Here is a 19,214-nt window from a genome sequence, read left to right as displayed (position 1 = left end):
GCATCATCATCATCATTATTATCACTATTTTTAATAAAAGGAGTTAATAGTTTCCTTTCAAATGATACTTCTAACACGTGCCGATATGCCATCTAATATATGGCCTCCTGAATATTCAGGGTACAGATTTTTTTATATATATATAAATATGAACAAATGGGGATAAATAAAATTTTAAACACTTAGAATATTCAATGTTTGTGAAAAAAAAATATAAATAAATCTGAATGTTCACCAGCATACACACATTGAAAGACTTACACGTATCAATAATTGTCCAGGAAGTCCCTGTCCAAGAGCTTTTGATGTCTTTCTTGCTATTTAAAAGAAGTGCAATAAAAAAAATTGCTTCCCCGTGGGATCAATCATGTACGAACAAATTCACATTTAAGAATTCCTTTTATAGAAAATTTGTTCATATACCCTGTTTTGATAAAAGTGTAGAAGGTAAAGTATAAAGCCTCTGCATACTCGCAAAGTGAGACACAAGGCTACAGTTCAAGAAGATAAATATCCACTAGTGAAACTATAGAGCAATTCAAGCAACAAATATTGCTACGTCACATAAACTAGAAAACGCTTTTACGAAAGGAAACAAAACAAACCAAAACGAACAAAAGAAACGAGAAGGGAAGAGGAGGGCACATATTGGGGGGAGGAGAGAGAAGGGAAGGGATGAGTACTTTCCAAAACTTGGGGGCTTGCTGTTCCTCTTAGTGACTCCTGTCTCTTACAGATGAGTGAGTTTGGGCGCTTCCTGAATTCTTCCCTGAGAAGGATGGTGAGCAGTAAGGTCTGTGTATGTTGGATGTGGATCACAAGGTCCATGGTGGTGATTGTTGGCCATTGGCCCAGCCCCGCTGTAGTCCATGTTGGCAGAGGGAGGATGAGGGAGATGAGTTAGACCAAAGATGGAAGGCCCAGAATTGGTCATGGTCTCCACGTAGTTGCCCCCTACGTAGACGGGGCTTCCCTGTATATGTGGATTCCCATAACCGTTGCCTTGAAGAGGATGAGTATCATATTCAGGTGTCACAGCTGCTGTCCCCGTGTATCTCTTTTGAGGAGGTGGGCAATTATTAAGAGGAGCAGTATACGATGCAGGGATGCCATAGGTGTTTTGATGAGGCTTGTTAAATGGTGGAGGCGACTGGGGCTCGTAGGGGACACTGTTTACTAATGAATGCATAGAGTTTAGATATCCCCCAGCAGCTGGAGGGACGGGGCTTCTGCTTGGGGACTGTCCTCCTGAAGAGGTCATCATACCCTTTCCCTTTTGATCCTTTTTGTATTTCATTCTGCGGTTTTGAAACCAGATTTTGATCTGTCTTTCAGTGAGATTGAGCAAATTAGCCATTTCTACCCTTCGTGGCCTGCAAAGGTACCTATTGAAGTGGAACTCCTTTTCCAGTTCTACCAGCTGGGCACTTGTGTAAGCTGTACGGGCTCGCTTAGAGGAGGCTTGCCCTGGAGGGCTTTTATCACCAGCACAACTCTCACCTATGTAAATCACACAAAGAACACAATCAGCATGGCAAACCTATACATGGCAACATGAGAAAATGGCCAACAACACAAGCACCTGAAGACTTCAGCTCCCAAGGGCAACATGGATGCCCATGTGTGCAATGAGTACTTCCCCAAGGCATGAGTTCAGTTGCACCAAACTCCAAGCCTCAAAAGAGCTCCTTCATCTCATTAGTGTCACTGTATGACTACACCTGCTTCCCCTAAGAATGACAGCATCCAACGTATCTCGAGCTTGGTAAAGAGGAGCAAGGAAGGTTCAGGGAAGCACAGTGAGGTTTAGAAATGCTGAAACTGAACCTGTGGCTCTGCTGATATAGTGGGATCAGAGTCTTCAAGAAATAGCTGTTCTCCATATATATATATACATGTGTATGTATGTATGTATATTTATATATATATACATCAGCAACAAGTACCTGAAAGCTAGATAGCTACAATACAAAATTTTAACATACAAATATAGAATTGTCAGTATAGTGGATTTTTTTATCATGTCTGTTATATAGCATAAATACATGGTAGCGATTGGGAAGTATAATATATATATAAAGAAGAACATACAGTAGCTAGGCTTGCATATAGGCATTGAGATATATCTAAACCTTGCTGCTTTTTAATAAAATAAATACATTATATGGAATGTTGGAAACACCAGTGTTACTACAGCTTTAAAAAGCAGACCAGCAAAACATTTGCTAAAGTTTTGAACTCAATTTCCAAGGCACATTTAAGCAAAAAAGAGCAAGAAATCAGAATAAGCCTGACTTCTGGGCTTTGGATCTAGCACTGGTGTTATTAGTTTGGGTTTCCTTGAGTAATAAAAGTGTTGATATACACTTCCACCCCCCAAATAATGTTTTATGGGCTGAAGTTCATAGCACTCCTGAATGATTTTTGTTTACCAGGCTTGTAACTTTGCCAATCAGCTTATTAAAATAGGAAGAGGTTCTGACTGCATGCAGGGCATTGATCCTGCCTGCACATGATTATGAGCTATTTTATTCCCGTTACACTTCAGCAGAGATAGGTCACTGTCTTATTAATCTAACAGCACCATGCCAACAAAGTACTCGGGACAAGCCTCTGGCTTAAGGCCTGGGCTGCTCCACACTGACATGATTTACTGAAGGGGGGATTACCTAAGAAATGTGATAGATGCTGGAGGGTACAAGTGGTTCTGCCACTAGGAAGCAAAGACAGTTCAGATCCATTCTGCAAGGCTGGGAAAGTTTTGTGCGGGGTGTTTTTTTCACTGAGCTCTCCTCAGTGAATAAGCTGAGTGATGGCAAGCCCTTTCCAAAAGTTTCATGGGGTGAGCTCAGAGGGTGAAAAAGCCCCTACCCTCTCCCCCCTGAAGTGAAGGTGGGTAAGACTGCCCTCCTCCCCACCATATGCATAGTCAGCCCAGGAATACCCAGGGAGAGGGGAAGCATGTTTCATACCTGAACTGGAACTGCTGTTTTTCTGCTTTGTGTTTTGCCGAGACTCTTTCATCCATGGGAATATCTGTTTGGACACGGTGGGTGAGTTAAGAGCTGGGCTCTTGGTGGGGTTGGCTGGGGCAGGGTTGCTGCTGGCATTTTGAGATGGTGAGGTGGAGGTCGGAGGTGGAGGTTGTGACTGCTGGGCTGGAGGAGGCTGCGGTGGAGCCTGTGGGTCAGCAAGGCTGGGGGGCTGGAGAGTCTGGCTGGGAAGGGTCCTCATGCAACTCTCACTGATGTCATTGGCCTTGTGGTGGGACACAGAGCTGCCAGGGGACTGGAGGGAGCACGCGGGGCGGTGGTACTCAGTTTCCACAAGTGATGAAGATGGAGGATATTGCTGTTGACTCGCATTATAAGTGAAACCATTTGCTCCTTGGTAGGGGTAGGCACCATAGATTGCAGAGCTGTCGTAGTAGGTCGCTTTTTGCATTTCGTTGTTTCCCAATATTTATTTCGCAAACTGACAGGGTCTTGACACCCTTGGAGAATAACATTGGCACCCCTCTGTCACGTGGCGCTCTTCCTCCAATGGCCTCTCCGGGCAGACCTGGGGTGTGGGGAGAGCAGAGCAGGGTGAAGAAATGGTACAAATCCATCTTACTTTCAATAGCTAAGTGACATGAAAGCCATAAAAGAAAAAGTGGTCAGCAATATTTAGCAGCATGACTTGGCCTCAGGCGTGGAGCATTTCGATATAAAAGCTGCCTGGATTTACTGGCAGCTACAAATATGTGCTTTGCTGCACCGGGATAGAGGCTTTCTGGTTTGTTTTTTTATTATTATTCTTTCTTCTTAAGGAACAGAGCAAGCGGGTTGATCGTTTATCACCAAGAGGCTGTTTTAATACCGGTCTCTGAGATAAGGGTGATCGAGGAATCGGTAATGCAAAGGGGCTGGGCTATTACTTCAGTCCAACTCTAAGATCAAACCCTCTCCTTTAAACCAGCGTCGTTTTATTTTTAGCCTTTCTCCCCTGGTTACGGCTCTTCATACAACTTCAAAGAAATTTATGAGATGGTTCCTGTCTACGTGTAGCAGGGGGCAGGAGCAGTGTGGAAAGGTTTCCTACGCAGGGATATTTAAACACCCCGACCCCAAGTGATGGATTTTGGCTTGTCTATGAAATGCTCGATAGGAAAATAAACGAAGCCAGCACCTTCTCCCCTCCGTGCCCGCACACCACCCCGAGCCGCCCAGGTCACGCACCCTGGCAGCAGTTGTTTCTGCCCGGGCGAGCCCCGCCCGCCGCCCGCAGCGCTCCCTCTCGGTCCTGGAGCGCGGCTTGGGCCGTTCCACGGAGCCCCCGAGCCTGCCTCCCACTCGCGAGTGGATCCGGCCTCAACTGCTCCCGGCGCCGCTCCAAGCCCCTCCAGAGAGGCCAGCAGGGGCGGTCGTTGGTTTGTTTTTTTCAGCAGTTATTTTCAAGACACTAACTTTTCGTGGAATCAGCCAGATCCTACCTGTTAAAACATGATGGATTGGGGGAAAAAAACACACCAGAAACCTGAAAAACCAGCGTTCATCTCCATGACCACGGCTTGAACTTTCCTTCCAACTTAGCGATAATAGGTTCTGTCTTGGAAACTGCTATGTAATTTGATGTATGAGGGTCACTTGGCTGGGGAGAGGGTGGACACAAACTCAGAGAATGCTTCTCCTGCCCGAGCAAATCCCTTCCCCCCCGATTTTTTTTTTTTTTTTCGGTCACCCATCCTCCTTTATTTCTGGGATTCCCCCCCGCCCGTCCAAATTAAAGTCTACTCGTCACCTGCATGAAAATAACCAATTAAAGAATCGCCCGTATTAATGAGAGAGGAGACCTGTGCATAACCTCCGATCTAGGAGGTATTTCCACACGCACTCACATTGTTCTCAGAAGCTGAAGTGTGTTTCTCACCGTCCCCCTAACCCCTTGCTGGCAAATAACCATGTCTTTTCAGATCAGAAGGGCGTCTTTCCTTTTACCACTTTCCCTGTACTTAAGCAGATGGATATTTCCCCCCCCTCCCAAAACATCTAACGAGAACAAATGCTTAGGGGCGAAAAGCCTTACACAACACAAGCACCAAACGAGCTCATTCTACGCCTTTCAAGTTATACAAGTTCTTAGAAAACAGTATTCCCTTTGTTAGATCGTAACAAAATGAAGGTAACACACCTACGGCAGGGCGGTTACCTTGTTATTGCACTAATCAAGCTCTTTGGATGCTATTAAGCTAATAAGCCAATGGAGATCTGAGGCGCATACACAATTTCCAGCTCCTCTCCTTGCCTGTGCTATAGAGGCCTGGTGTGATTTTTCTCAATTCCTTTGAAAGAGAGACTATAGACACCACTACCAGAGGAGAAGGAGGAAACAATCAGCCAGCGGTGATTTCACAAAGGCACCCGCCTTTCATGACCGCGACACCAAATATTTCACCTTCCTTCGGCCGCTGCGAAGTTTTGTGGCGCTGGCAGGACGGGCAGCGCGGAGCGAAGATGCGGGGTGCGCTGCTCCCGTAGCTGCCGGCCTGCAGACAATAGACAACTTTACTTGGAAGGCAAAATATTATTGGAGCTTCGGCTGACTGCCAGCAAGTTAAAAAAAAAAAAAAAAAAAAAAAAAAGATCCCGAGTTTGGGTTCGCCAAGTTAATCACTTCCTACAAAGTTACAGAGAAGCGGGGGTAACCTGAGGAGCGCCCGGTCATTCCAGGAGAAGAAAGTGGGAATAGCGGGATTAAAAGCGACAACGATCCCGGCAGCATCCTAACGGGAAAGGGGAGAGGAGGTGGATTTACCACCCCAGCCGGTGCCTGGGATGGGAAGAGCTCTCCTCTCCCCTTCAAAGACAAAAAAGGCAGGTCTTGCAAATACAAATGGGCCCCCAGTCCTTCCAATGCCTGTTTGATCGGCTCCGTCTCGGTTTGAGCAATACACGGCTCTTCACTTTACCAACTCCTCTCCCTCCACCCAGACAGCCCAGAAACAGCAGACGAAAATTGCTTGGGGAGGCAAATCCGCCTGGTTTCCCCCACTCCCCACTTCAGCTCTCTCCTATCCTCTCCTTCCCTGCATTTCCCCCCCTTCCCAAGCACACCAGATCTTTACCCTGTAACTCCCAACCGAGCCCCAAACTCTGACTCTAGGACGGAAAACCAGGCAGCCCCCCTGAAAGATTTCCTGAAAGATAAAGACAAAGTTGAGGGAAGGTGGGGGGTGGGGGGAAGAGAGGAGAGAGAGCTGCCTGAACACGAAGTGTAAGGGTATCAGTCACTGCCTGGAAGGAAGCCCCAGCTTGTGAACTCTTCTTGAACCGACATTTAAGTCTACGGTCATAAATCACCGGGACATAAACTCCGCCATTCACGACTGATAGCAGCGTATTTGTGGCCTGCTTACCTTAACTTCTGACGACTGAGGCGGAAGCCAGCATGCTCTCTCTCCCTCTCTCTCTCTCCCCCCCTTTTTTTTTTTTTTTTTTTTTTTTTTTTTTTTTTTTTTTTTTTTGGAGGCGACACAACCCAGAGAGCAGGGGCTGCTGTCTGCCCCAACTCGATCCCTTTGGCCGCGGGGTGGGCACCGGCTCAGCTAGCTCATCGGCACCCGGCACCCCCCGGCCGAGAGGGGCGAGTCCTGCCCGCACGGGATGGGGTCGATTGCTCCGCACACCCGCCTATCCCTCTCCCCTGACGCTTCAAGCTGCGCACCCTACCCCGAGCCGGTCCGCGGCGTACCGTGCTCCCCCTGTGCGGGGCACGGAGGACGGGGATGTTTCCCAGGGCTGCTCTGGGAAGGGAAGGAGAAAGAGGGAAGGGGGGGGGGGGGGGTGAGTTGGAGCGGGGAAAATAGGAAAATATTTAAAAAAAAAAGGAAGGAAGAAAGAAAGGCGGCCGCCTGGGGAAGCATGGGCAGGGTGGGGGCTGGGGAGGGAGCGCAGGAGCACGGCAGTGAAGGAGTGCGGCCCCCCCGCACCCGGGCGTCACCGAAGTCCAGGAAAATTATGCTAATGAAGACAAACGGCGCTCACAAAGGGTCGCTCTCACCAGCCTCCAGGGTGCTGCTGTGGGGGTTTGAGTTTGTCCCTCTTACCGGTGGGCTTGGGGGGTAGCTGCAGAATAGCCCCTCTGCCGCTCCCCACGGCCGGGAGCCCCGCACAGCCCCGGCTGAATCCCGGGGAGGGAGCAAAGCCCGGAGAGCCAGGGCTGGGTCCGGAGAGCCAACCGAAGCCCACCAGGATCCCCGCTCTGGGCAATGCTTTCAGAGCCACGCTGGAAATCATTAGAGTTACTAATTATTAACTCATGCATGCGTGAGCGCACACACACACAGATGTACACACAGACACCCCCCTGCCCCCCTCAAATATCCCCAGCGCCCGGGACGGGCACAGAGGCGCTCACGCACGCACATGTGCTGCGCAGACGGGTCGGGGTGCCCGCAGCACCCCGTGGGGACGCGTGGGTGGGAGCCTCGCGTGGACGCGGGCCCGGCGCCTCACAGCTCGCCTTCGCCTTCTTTCTGCGGCACAGCTGAGGAAGGCTCTGGCCTCTTTCCTCAGCGCCACGGGGTTTAGGGGTGGTCGTGTCTCCCCAGTTTCCTGCAACAGAAACGCGGCAGCGACCGTGCAAGCGAGAACTTAAAACAAAGTTGCACATCCTGCCGGTAACGGGCTCCGTGCATTTAGCGGAGCCTGCGAATAAAATCTAGGTGTAAACTTGACGTTACTTCGTTAATTAAGGCGTTATAAATATAACTAGTCCGTTTAAAACACGAGGGAACCCAGCGTCATCTTTAAACACAAACAAAGCGAGGGGGAAGCGAGAAATAAAAAGCACTATAAGGCTAGGGTGGCCTCTTACGCATACCAATGGTTTTTGTCATTTATGGCTATGCAAGATTTATGACTTCGTGCACCAAAGCTGTAAACAGAGCACTAAAACAGAAAACACTTGCTCCTTATGGCATAAGTGAGAAGGCACCACATGAAAGGGGAAGCGGCCAGCGTAGGAGGAGAGAAGAGGCAAAAATCCTTCGTATGCGTTTTGCTTCAAACAATCCTGTGAATGTTGCTTTGGAAGGGAAAAAAAAAAAGAAAAAAAAAAAGTCTTTTTAGTCAATAATCAACCCCACACTTTCTTCTGAAACTGCTGATCTTCCATTCGCCCACTTGCCCGGCCAAATACTGAGAGGCAGCGCTGCGCCCCGACGGAGTCCCCCGGACTGGCGAGGAGGATTTGGACAGGGAGAGAAAAGATGGGGACTGCCGAAACCTGCGGACACCGGGGAGCCTGCCGGTTTGGGGGGCCCCACCGAAAGCCGGGAGAGTTTTTCGCTAAGAGCGCGTTTCAACTTGGGAGCCATCTCCAGCAGGATTTTCTGACTAAATGTCTGTATTTAAGAACGGGGAACGGGAAGCGGGGGGAGTTTTGGTTTTTTTAAATGAAAGGATATGTAAGGACTTTAATCGTGAGAACCGAAGTGGTTCATAGGAATATGGAAGTGTTTATTCCATTCATTTACTGCCTGCAAAGAGTATTTTGTGAGATTTCTCTAATTAGCCCATTTCCCCATGCTCCTCCTCTCCCCAAAGAGGTAATTTTAAACATGGGAAGATGATTATTTTTTTTAATGTCTCCTATGATGTCGAGATAAGTGTCCCAACGCACAGATCCCCGCTGCTTTTATCTGTCTTTCCCTCCCAGAGGCCGAATATTTTCTTTCTGCTCCATTCCACGGAGAGAGATAGGGCTCAGCTCGGGGAGGACGGGCAGTGTTTGGGGCTGATTTCTGAGTCAGAAATGACCTGTCTTTTCTCCCCGAAGAGTTCCACTCTGTGGCACTCCCCTCCCTCCCTCCCACCACTTCCCTTGAATTATTATTTTCCAAATAAAATAATGCCTGTAAAGCTCCTTGTCCTTAGATGCCCCGAAATGGAAGCAGGCAGCACCATAATTCAGGGCTGCTTCTGGGGGATCTCTCAGAGATGAAATAGCCAGGCAGGGAGTTGAGGGAGAAGGGGGCCAGTCCTGGAAGTGGTGCCTGTCCAAGTCGTTAGACAGTTAGAAGGGGATATCAGCTGAATTAGAGAAGGACTGGACAATCGAAGCAAGACATGGTCAATCTAAATTGTTGTTTATATTTTCTAACACTAGAGAGGTGATGCACTCTTTGCTAGTTGCTGAACAGACTGAAGTTATTTACACAACTCGCCGAAATCCCCTTCTCCTCCAGAACTCTTCCTGCTTTCTTTTACTCTAGACTGTATTATTTATGAATGTTTTAACTGGGTCAATATGCATCCAAACTGGGTCATAAATCAGAGGAAAGGCTGCCAAGTAATTTATCTGCAATTAAAGCTTGGATTTTATTTTTGAGGCACATTTTGGCCCATTTCAAAATACGGCAACGCCAATATTGGCTTTTAGACCCACAGATGGGAGCAAAAGAGCTCTTCTTCCCTTGCTGAAGAGAGAGACATCGTGCTTCAGTGTGGCGATAAGGAGAAATAAAATGTATTTCCGTCAGTTCTGCTTCGAGAACCGCTTTAAAAAACAGGGAAACGTGAGACCATCCCAAACATTACCCCGAAGGTCTCTGCAGAGTAGCCGCGAATAGCTCCGAGTGGAAATAACCTTTTTTTTTTTTTTTTTTTTTTTGTGCTCTCAGCGGAGTTTTTATCATCGTTCACTTTTCTCCCTCTCTTTCTGACCCCTTAGAAGACGAGCAATTACAAATAGCGCCTAACTGGACACAAAATGGCTCAACAGGAATAAGCGACAGGCACGGAACGAACTGGAGAAAAGCGAGTCCCAGGGCTCCAACCTTTCCCAAAGCCGAGACAGACCAGGGAAACGGGGTTTAATTTAGCATTTTGCCCTCTTTGGATAGCTAAGTACTCTTTCATTTTTGTAATTTAAAGTGCATTTATATCTATGCATTCACATTGATAAGTATACACAAATAGTTACGTATTTATATATATGGATATATCTATATTTATGTAAGCGACGGCATGTATATTAATTTAGAGCTAGTATATGTTCTCCTAGAAGATACTTTCCACTCCTCTCCTTTTAATTCTCTCTTTCCAGGTACCCATTCAGAGAGGCAGAATAAACCCCCACGTTTTCGAGGCTGATTTATTGTTAGAAGCTGTAGCTGGCTCTTGGTTCAGCTCCCTCTCACCGCAGAGAAATAAAGAGGAGCGCCTTGGCTCATTTGGGAAGGGGAAGCTTTGCCATAGAGCTGAGCACTCATGCAGTGCTCCTCGCACAATAAACAAAGTACCACTAAAGCATCATAAATAAAATGGCAGCACGATCGCGCAGTCATCGATTTACGGAGCGGCAGCGGCCGAACAAACACCCATAAAACAACAACCGCCGCCGCACTCGAGCACGACCCCGACAGAGGAGCATCACACACCCCCCACATAGTTTTCTCCGACTTGCCCAAATACATAAATAAATAAACACATAAACACACAAATAAAATAATAGAATAAAATTAAGGAGGGAAGTACTCAAACACGACAATAAAAGAGGCTTCCTATCTCCAGCCGGTCATAAATAATGGTAAAATGGCAATCGAGGGGCTGTAGCAGAGGCAGCTGGCCATCAACAGCAGTGTGGGATCTCTATGGAGAAAAATAAATAAAGAAGCAAACTCTGCCTGCTCTGCTCACTGCAAGGGTAGAGTTGAATATTTACCACAGCAAATTGAAACAAAGGGGGAAGCAGCCTGGCTCCGGGTGCACACACACCCGCACGCACACACACGCACTCACTCCAGCCTCTGCTACTGACCTTTGCCTCGAACAGCAATAACTCACCACATAAATGAACAATCAACGGAAATACCTTAAAATAAAATCCATCCTTTCTAACGAAGCATTTCGTCCTCTCGGCTCGACAATAACCTTTCCATAAGGAACGAAAGCTGTCAGCGAAATGGCCAGCTCTTGTGGGGACGGTGATGGGGGCAGGAGAAAAAAAAAAAAATAATAGAAAGCAGTTCTTGCTCTGAACAGAAACTGGAAAAGCGTAATCGCAGACGGAGCCAGACCGGGTCTCCACTCCAAATGCCACAATAATGCGCTGTATTATGTGCTCACGTGGTCATACGTCAACTTAAATCCTTTTATTTGAAATAGGGAATCATTGAAGGAACAGGGTTTCTTAACGCGAGCCTTCGCTTTTTAAAGCCTTAACCCAATATGTTAAAGAAGAGTTTTAAGGGAGGGGAAAAAAAATCTAAGAGATGCAGATGACTACGATGGGAGATTGGTCTGATTCTCTTTCCTCCCACACCAATATTTCTTTACACAAAACCCATTGGAAAGTAAGAGGAATTCTTATAACGCCGCACTTTGATACTTAGCCTAATTAACCGGCATTTGCTCCCGAGGCCCGCCACTCTGCTCTACAGTCGCATGTCCTCTACAAGCCCCGAAGAAAGCCCAAATCTTAATGCTATTATTTCCAGCCCCCTTCTAAACGGGACGATTACCAGCCTTCCCCCCACCCCCAGCTCCCTCTACCCTGCCATTGTACAAGGCTTGCTCAACTCCCACACGCTACATCAGGGCTCCTGTAGAAACTAAAAAGACCTATAATTACCTGACAAAGGCAAAAAAGACTCTCTTCTAAGAGGCTAGTTGATTTTTGTCCCCGCAACACACTATGAAGAATACACCAACCTTCATTGGCGTGCCTCTGAATTTTGCAAAATCTTTTGGGACCTTGCTGTTAAACCTGTGCTTACGCATTTCCTATACAGCTAGGTTGAGTGATGCGCAAAATTATAGGTTTCTAGGGTTGGAAAAGGAAAAAAAAATTGGGGAGGGGGAGTTCTTTGCCTAAGGGGAGAAAATTAACAAAAAAATAAAAAAGCAAAGTTGTATGTGGCCCCTGAGCCAGGCAGCTTTGCCTGTGTGTGAACCCATCACATCTTCCCTGTAAGATTGTTTAACTTGTGCTATTGACACAATAAGCTAAACAAACAAAAGAAACCCTCCACTCACACAACTTTTCTGGAAGGAGTCAAAGTAAATCAGATAGTTCACACTTTTATCGCACTCCTGGTTCAGCTCTGTGGCTCCAGCATTGTACATCATCATGTATACACCCTTGCCCAAATCTTTCCACCATCTCCCATGAGCTCAAAGAAGCCTACTACATATCCCCTCTTACTGTATCACCTACATTTCATTGAACAGAATGGAAGGAGATTTCTTCTTAGAGATGTCTTTTAGTGTTATGGACAAGTCTTATTATATTCTCACCTGAATTGTAAAAGTGGGCCACTGGAATGTAAACCCATTCATAACAGTGTACAGTAGTGGCATTGCAGCAAAGTCAGCAGGACGCTACAACAGGAGAAAACTTTGCAATTTTTCATATGGAAGTGACTAAGCTAGTACCAGGGTATACATATATTATCCCTCACTAGGAGCTGGAATAAAAACTACAGACTTTTAAAAGAAAGAGAGGGCATTAGGCACACTCGACATGCCCGAGTCTGTAACTATCAGCTTGTCTGGTAACTCCACAGCTCTCACACTTATTGTAAACCAAGGCCGATATTTGCTTGAGATGGATGCACGGCTCTTTTAAATTTGGTGCGTTTGCATCCCATAGAGGAAGCACACAGAGAAGTTCTTCTGCAACAATGAAATTAATGGGGAATGGAGCAGATGTTGAAAAAAGCGAAGCAAGTCTTTCTTGGGGCTGTTGTAAAAAGTTATCGACTGCTTTGCGTCAAAAGTAGAAAGATGGCTTTAGAAGTTACACTCTTGAGCAAATAGAAACTACAAAAGCAATAAATCACAATCATAAGTCATCTGAAATGCCTTAACGCTAGCTGTGGCTATTGGCTTCAAAACCTTGTTTCTGTGAACATCTTTATTGGTATTAATGGTCAAGTTAATCCTAAAACTACTGTTTAACAATTAACTTGGTGTATTTAGTGGGAAAACTAATTAATTCTTAAGAAAAGTAACTTCTTGACGTGCGAATACCTCTCCCAGAGTGTGTTTTAGGAAGGCAGAAGGGGGAGTCTGCCTAACTTTGTGCTGTCCTGAATTGCATCTGAAAATTACTCTCTTCCGCCGAATTTGGAGAAAGTTTTGTTTGCTCTAGCAGCGTGATTACGAGGTTTCAAATGCAAATCCAAATGATGCTGAGAGTCGCAGGCGCTAGACTTCCCTCGTCACCCCATTTCTTGCTTTGTTCCTGTTCCTGGACACTCAACGTTGTTCACCTTGATGATTTGGAGACCCGAAAGACTGTTTCTAGTAGAAGAAATGTGGAGTTTATCAGTAGGTGTACTACTGATTTTTCTGGGCTTTATACACATGCCTTGGAGCTGAGTTTAAATTCCAGCCTCAGTAACAACAAACAGATCTGAGTTCATAACGTGCCTTCATTAAGGGAGACCCTTTGTGCCCGTCCTGGCATTAAGAGGCAATTTTAGCATTAATGCTATTTGAAGTTACCTTCAATATAATTAGAGTTAGAAATTTTACTGTGCTTCAAGTTTACTTTTATGCCAGTCGGTAAGAGGTGTTCCTGTCACTCCCATGTGGAGACGAAATGGGAATCACCCGTACGATATAAGTACTTATTTCCTCGCTACCTCGAAAGATTTGCAATCTGCTGGGGTGCAGAGCTGTTTACCTACATCCGTGCGCCTGATAAAGTTGGTCTTTGATCATTCCCAAGCAGATAAAAAGAGCAGCGTTATCGACTGTGCCCTTGTGAGAGAAGTTCTGCTCAGAGTCAGCTGAATCTGCTGGTGTTGGGTCCGTTAAGGAATCCCAAATATCTCTGCCCGCAATGCTGTGGGTACATGCCACCAGAGGAAGATTCCTTCGTACCGTGTTTTAGCTTTCAATTTCCGAACGCAAGCGTGAATGGACATTTGCAGCGCCTTTTTGTAGTTAAGATTTAAGCAGCTCATTAAGCCAACACAAAGAGCCCTTGTAGTCCTGTAATTTATGGCCACTTTTAATAGGTAGTAAAATACACTAATTGTACATCAACATCCAAAAAGGAGAAGGTAAATTCAGCAGGAATTTGAGCTAATTCTATGTAATCGTCCCCTCTCGACGGCCGTCATTAAAAAAAAAAAAAAAAAAAAAAATTGTCACTATGGAAAGCATTTCTTTTCTCCTGCCAGAGCACCAAGCACATCAAGGACTTCAGCAACTCCGAAACACCAGCCACCAACCTCCACTCAGTGCAAAGCAGGCCAGGACGGACAAATAACAGAAATTTATTCGCTAACCATTCTGTTGTATGCTCGCAGGCAAAAAGCAGGTTTTCTAACATCCCCACATGCACTTCTCGTTTGCAGGACTGGCTGCGGAACTCCTCGAGGAGGAGGCGAACAGACAAGCCGCGATAAGAAGCCATTAAATACCGAATTGGCTCCAACCCTCTCTCCCTCGCCTGGTGCCTTTGATTTCGGAAGGAACTAAGAACGGACAAAGAAATTCTCTAACTCTTTCGCTCTTCAGATGACTTTGCATCCTTCCTGTCCCCAATGCCTTTATAAGGATGGCGATCACTCAGGTCCCGTACACTTCTTTGTCTGCCCAGACACGCGCATTCACCACCCACGGAAGATGAATAGGGCCAATCCAGAAAAAAAAAATTCCAGCTAGGTTAAATATTTATCGCAACAACAACAAAATTTCATTCCAGCAGTCTTGTTCTTCATGCAGGTACCAGGCAAATCGCATTCTTACAGCTGCCACCGGCGCAAAAGCAGCGACCGCTGCCCGGCTCTTACCTCCTCCAGCTGCGCAGGGTTGGGCTGAGGCGCTCCCAGCTTCTTCCACCGCCCCGGCCGAGCGGCTTCGTTTCGGGGCTCCCTGTAAACAAGCAACAAACAGTGCCTTACCGGGGAGTGCAGGGGGAGGTATTTTGCTCCTTCATTGGCAATACATGGTTTGCCGGGTGCGCTGGGAGAGCCCGGAGAGGGGCGGGCGGGGATGGAGCGGGCTCGGGCTCCCGCGAGGAGCGTGGATTCCCACCCGGGTGAAGAGCACGGGGAGCTGAGAAATAAAAGCGTGCGGTTGTTTTGGTTGGGTTTTTTTCCTTATTTTTTTTCCCTGTAGACAGCTATGCCTTCTGTCTCCAAGTGTTTGGAAATATTGTCATTCCTAACTCTTGTTACATGAATGTCTGCTTTATTTTCCTCTGGGAAACCTTTGTTTAGGATCATTTAATCAAGAACAGACATTAAACACAAGTCGTGGTGTTCATCTCTGCTGAATAAAACTCGGAAAGGATTCCAGTTTAAATGCGGGGCGTATTGTGGTTGGGCTTTTATTCAAACGGTTAGCCGGGGCCCAATCCTGCCACCACAAGCTCACTAAGAGACTAACAATTGACCTCAGCGAAGCGGGATCGGGCCCAAATGCGTAATTTTTTTTTTTTTTAATCTACCAGCACAACACATACACACACACAGACATACACACCCCCCCTCCCAAAAAAAAAAAAAAAAAAAAAAAAAAAAAGGCAACAAAAAAAAAACCGACATCCATGAAAGCCATTGACGGAGGAGAAAGTACTGGGCTACTTATTTTCCCCTAAAATAAACAGTATTTCTGGTCCAAAAATACAACAGTCAGGTTATTTGCATGCCACTTATTGAATCACTTTTACATATGAATTTGTCAGATATAATAATATACCCCTGTATTCAGTCTTGTTAATAAAACCCATCTAATGCATCTTACAATCGTCAGTAAATGTAAATGCTAATAATTAAATAACACCATTCTAGCTGAAGGGTGTTATCCGAGCCCTGGAAATATTAAGTCTGTCTTGGGACAACTTTTGGAGCAGATACTTTGCTTTGCTAATTTAGTAGTTCCATAATTACGCTAATAATTTTAAATTTGGTGTTGAACTCCAGTCTACATAAAAGCATGCAATAATAGCCTACTAAACTGTTTATTGCTGTCTCATAAATTTGCAAGCGCTGACTGTTAAAATCTACTGGCAAACACAAAAGAAAATAGAAAGTTCGAACTGCAATCAGAGAGCCCGGGCGCTGCTTCCTGGGGTTATCCTTAGCTCTACCTTTCCTTACACTCGGCTTCAGCACAGGGGGAACCCCCCGGCATTTTAGGCTCAAAGTCGTACCTTAGCCGTTTTGATCCCTAATCAATAATCATGTTACAAACAGCAATAATCATCGATCAAGCGTGACTGGGTTGTCCCACTCGTGTTAAATATGGAGCGTGTATCTGAAAATGGTGCCAGCGACTTTATGTTATTTATTTTGCAGCTATTAGGTCACGCTACCATATTTTACACTGCCACGGTCCTTTAAGAGTACGTTGTTTCTTGAAAGAGTTGCTAAGTAGCAATAAAGCACTTTACAAAAACTATGAATTTTTTTTTTAATTTGTTGTTATCCCAAGCTCTAATATTCATTGCGGCACTCTAAGTTCGTACATAAATCGTTCAGACTAATGAGTCATAGAGAAATTCGCCCATGACTTTTCCTTTGCAATGCTCACTGCCTTTCCATTGCTTTTTTGGCCATGTATTAAGAGACGGTGATTTATTAACGCCAAGAAAATTGAACAAAGCAGGTCCTCCTGCACTGTGGCACCCAGCTTTCCACAGTGTGAATTAGAACATTATCAAGTGTGTTTGCCTCCGTAACACTTAATCACCAAAAGCCATAATGTGACCACAAGGCAGCTAAAACAAAGATTTAACATTTCTAAATATTAAACTTGTTAAGCAAATGCTCAGCAGACAAAGCAAGCACAAACAATTAAAGTCATCAAGCTAGAAATACACACTACCTACTTACCAACACAGACCCTATTGCTTGCTTAAGAAGTTTAGAATCTTTCAAGATAAATCAGGTGGGCTTTTTTAAAAGGGAAAAAAAAAAAAAAAAAAAAAAAGGAAAGAAGGAAAGAAAAACAAACTCCAGTAACAAGGAGTTGAGTTTCACTTCTGAGAGAATCACTCCTAGTGAGGACTGACGGCCACAGATCCATTCCTGACTATCTGCATTAATTATTTAATGAGTCACGTGACCATAAAGATTAAAATTTCAATATCTCGCCCAGAACAGACGCAACACCTTTATCTGCGAGAGCAGGGATGCTCGTAGTTGGGTCCCCTAATCTCTACTGCCTTTGACACCTCCTCAGTTTCCAGGGAGAGCTCTGGGGCATTATTAACAAGGGTTTGTCCCGTTCTGCACAGCGAACCGGGGCAGCTTTACACCCTCCGGCCCCCCAACTCCAAATGAATCAGTTGAACCCAAATCGTCATTGTCTGCGGCGGGGAGGGGGCTCTGCGCTGCTGGCAGGGGGACGGGAGAGCATCAGGGCGGCAGTGCACGGGCTGTCCGCCACGGGTGAGTGCTGCCTGTCCGCGGGCCCGGGCGGAGCCAGTGGGGCTGCCCGGGGCCGGAGGGAGGCGGCCGCGGAGCTCCCGCTGCCCACGCGGGGAGCTCCGACCCCACCGGGACCCGCGTGGGCCGGGCTTGGGCGCCCGCGCAGCGCCGCGCAGCCGGGGACAGCCCTGGAGCGACACCCCGGGGTCCCACCCCGCCGCGGCCCGGCCAAGCCTCGAGGCTGCGGACACGGCCAGAGCCTCCGCCTCCTCGGGGACGTGACGTGCGGGTCCCGCGGCCGCGCCGCTCGCCCGGCTCGGGCGGAGGCGCGGGAACGGCGGGCGAGCCCGGGCTGCCCGAGTGCGGCCCCGACGCGAGGCGGGGGGGCCGGGAGAGCCGGAGTTTCACTGCGGGCCTGTCAGGATCTCCGCCTGTGTGAGGGTTCCCCCCACCCTTTCCTCGTTTACAAACACGGGACAAGAAGACTTGGGACTGTAAGCACCCTGGGAAAAAAAAAATAAAAAAAAAAAAAAAAGGAAAAAATAAAATAAAAAAAATCCTAGCATTGCGTAATGCCCCGATGCAGGATGGCCCTGGTCATTAAATACCACAAGGCGCTTGTCACAGTTCAGCTCCTCCTGTAATGAAACACCAGGTATAGCAAGAGGTTGCAGGAGAAACGAGGATGGGGATCTCGGCAGAGGAGTATTTTTCTTGGTGGGTGGAGGGGAGATGGGTGCCGGGGTTAACAGAGTGGCGTTCCCTGCTGACAGCAAATTGACTCCGAGGTGATTTGGTCTTTCTTTGAAATATTGACACACTTCCACTTCCAGCGTTTTGAGCTGTGCTCGCCTTTGTGACCAAAGCAGATAAATCCGTGTGTGAGAGACACCGGGAGAGCGTGGGGGGGAGGGGGGGGGGGGGGGGGAGACATTTAGGTCCAAGTGCCGGATTAAAAAGAATACTGTCTTTAAAGGTCAAGGGTTTGAAGGGTCAGTCTGCCCCTCTAAAAAAAACAATTAATGGGATAGAAAATTTGTCCTCTCGGTGAACTCCTGGTTGCCCTAGCAAAGGGAGCACAATGCGAGAATTTAAACAGGACGATGTAATTTTGGAGGTTATTCTAAAGATGGGAGGTATTGGACAGGCAGCAGAGGGCTCAGAGCCCGGGAGCAGCATTCTACTCCCAACAGAAGCAGAAGGGAAAGAGAAGGAAGGAGAATTTACCTTAAACGATGATAATCGGCCATGGGGTATTTTGCAGTCCGCAGTTCAATCTCCAGCAAGAGAATGTACATTTTTTTAGGAGACAGCCAAGATGCTGTGTCTTTACACATGACCACTTTTTTTTCCCCCAGGAAAATCCTTTGCGTCTTCACAGACTTTTCCAAGAGAATGCCTTTCAGAACCGCTGTTGAATTACAAAGAAGTATTTATTGTAGGAGGTGATTAATGATTCTCGCTAAAATTGCTATTTGCAGCGTGATTTCATTTCTTTTTACAATGGGAGTAAACCAGGTTTATACGCATAGGCTGCACACTAAAGAAATCCTGCACTGCCAGTTAATGCATTTCAGCTGGAATTTTGCTCAGTTGTGCTAATTTTGGCTCTAAATACATTGAGGGATTCTCAGGCAATAAACCAAATGAAGAGTTACACATTTGCGGATAGTAGTTACCTGACATACAGCTATATATTTTTTTCCCTTTATAAGGAGATAACTGGTGACTCAGGATTTAGTAAACAGTAATATGCGAGCAGAAGTGTGCTTTTCAGGCCTACTCTTTAGTCAGGTATGGGGACAGCCGTGTTTGCTGTGGGTGTTTGCAGCTGCCACCG

At 46.6% G+C, this 19,214-nt stretch overlaps 1 protein-coding gene across 1 annotated transcript; it reads right to left on the bottom strand.

Annotated features, from left to right (window-relative positions):
- Positions 1-630: 630 nt before the first annotated feature.
- On the bottom strand, positions 631-18,696 carry LOC110474641 (homeobox protein Hox-A3). The gene is made up of 4 exons (XM_077781192.1): positions 18,602-18,696; positions 14,792-14,873; positions 2,973-3,561; positions 631-1,500 (listed from the first exon to the last, which is right to left on the bottom strand). The coding sequence occupies exons 3-4, from the start codon at positions 3,442-3,444 to the stop codon at positions 731-733; spliced, it is 1,242 nt and encodes a 413-aa protein (XP_077637318.1). The 5' UTR covers positions 3,445-3,561; positions 14,792-14,873; positions 18,602-18,696; the 3' UTR covers positions 631-730.
- Between the last annotated feature and the right edge of the window lie 518 nt (positions 18,697-19,214).

The sequence above is a fragment of the Lonchura striata genome, chromosome 1 (assembly GCF_046129695.1).
Source record: "Lonchura striata isolate bLonStr1 chromosome 1, bLonStr1.mat, whole genome shotgun sequence".
Classification (NCBI taxonomy): domain Eukaryota; kingdom Metazoa; phylum Chordata; class Aves; order Passeriformes; family Estrildidae; genus Lonchura; species Lonchura striata.
Note: the sequence above shows the minus strand (reverse complement) of the source record. Positions and strands in the feature narration are given on the sequence as shown.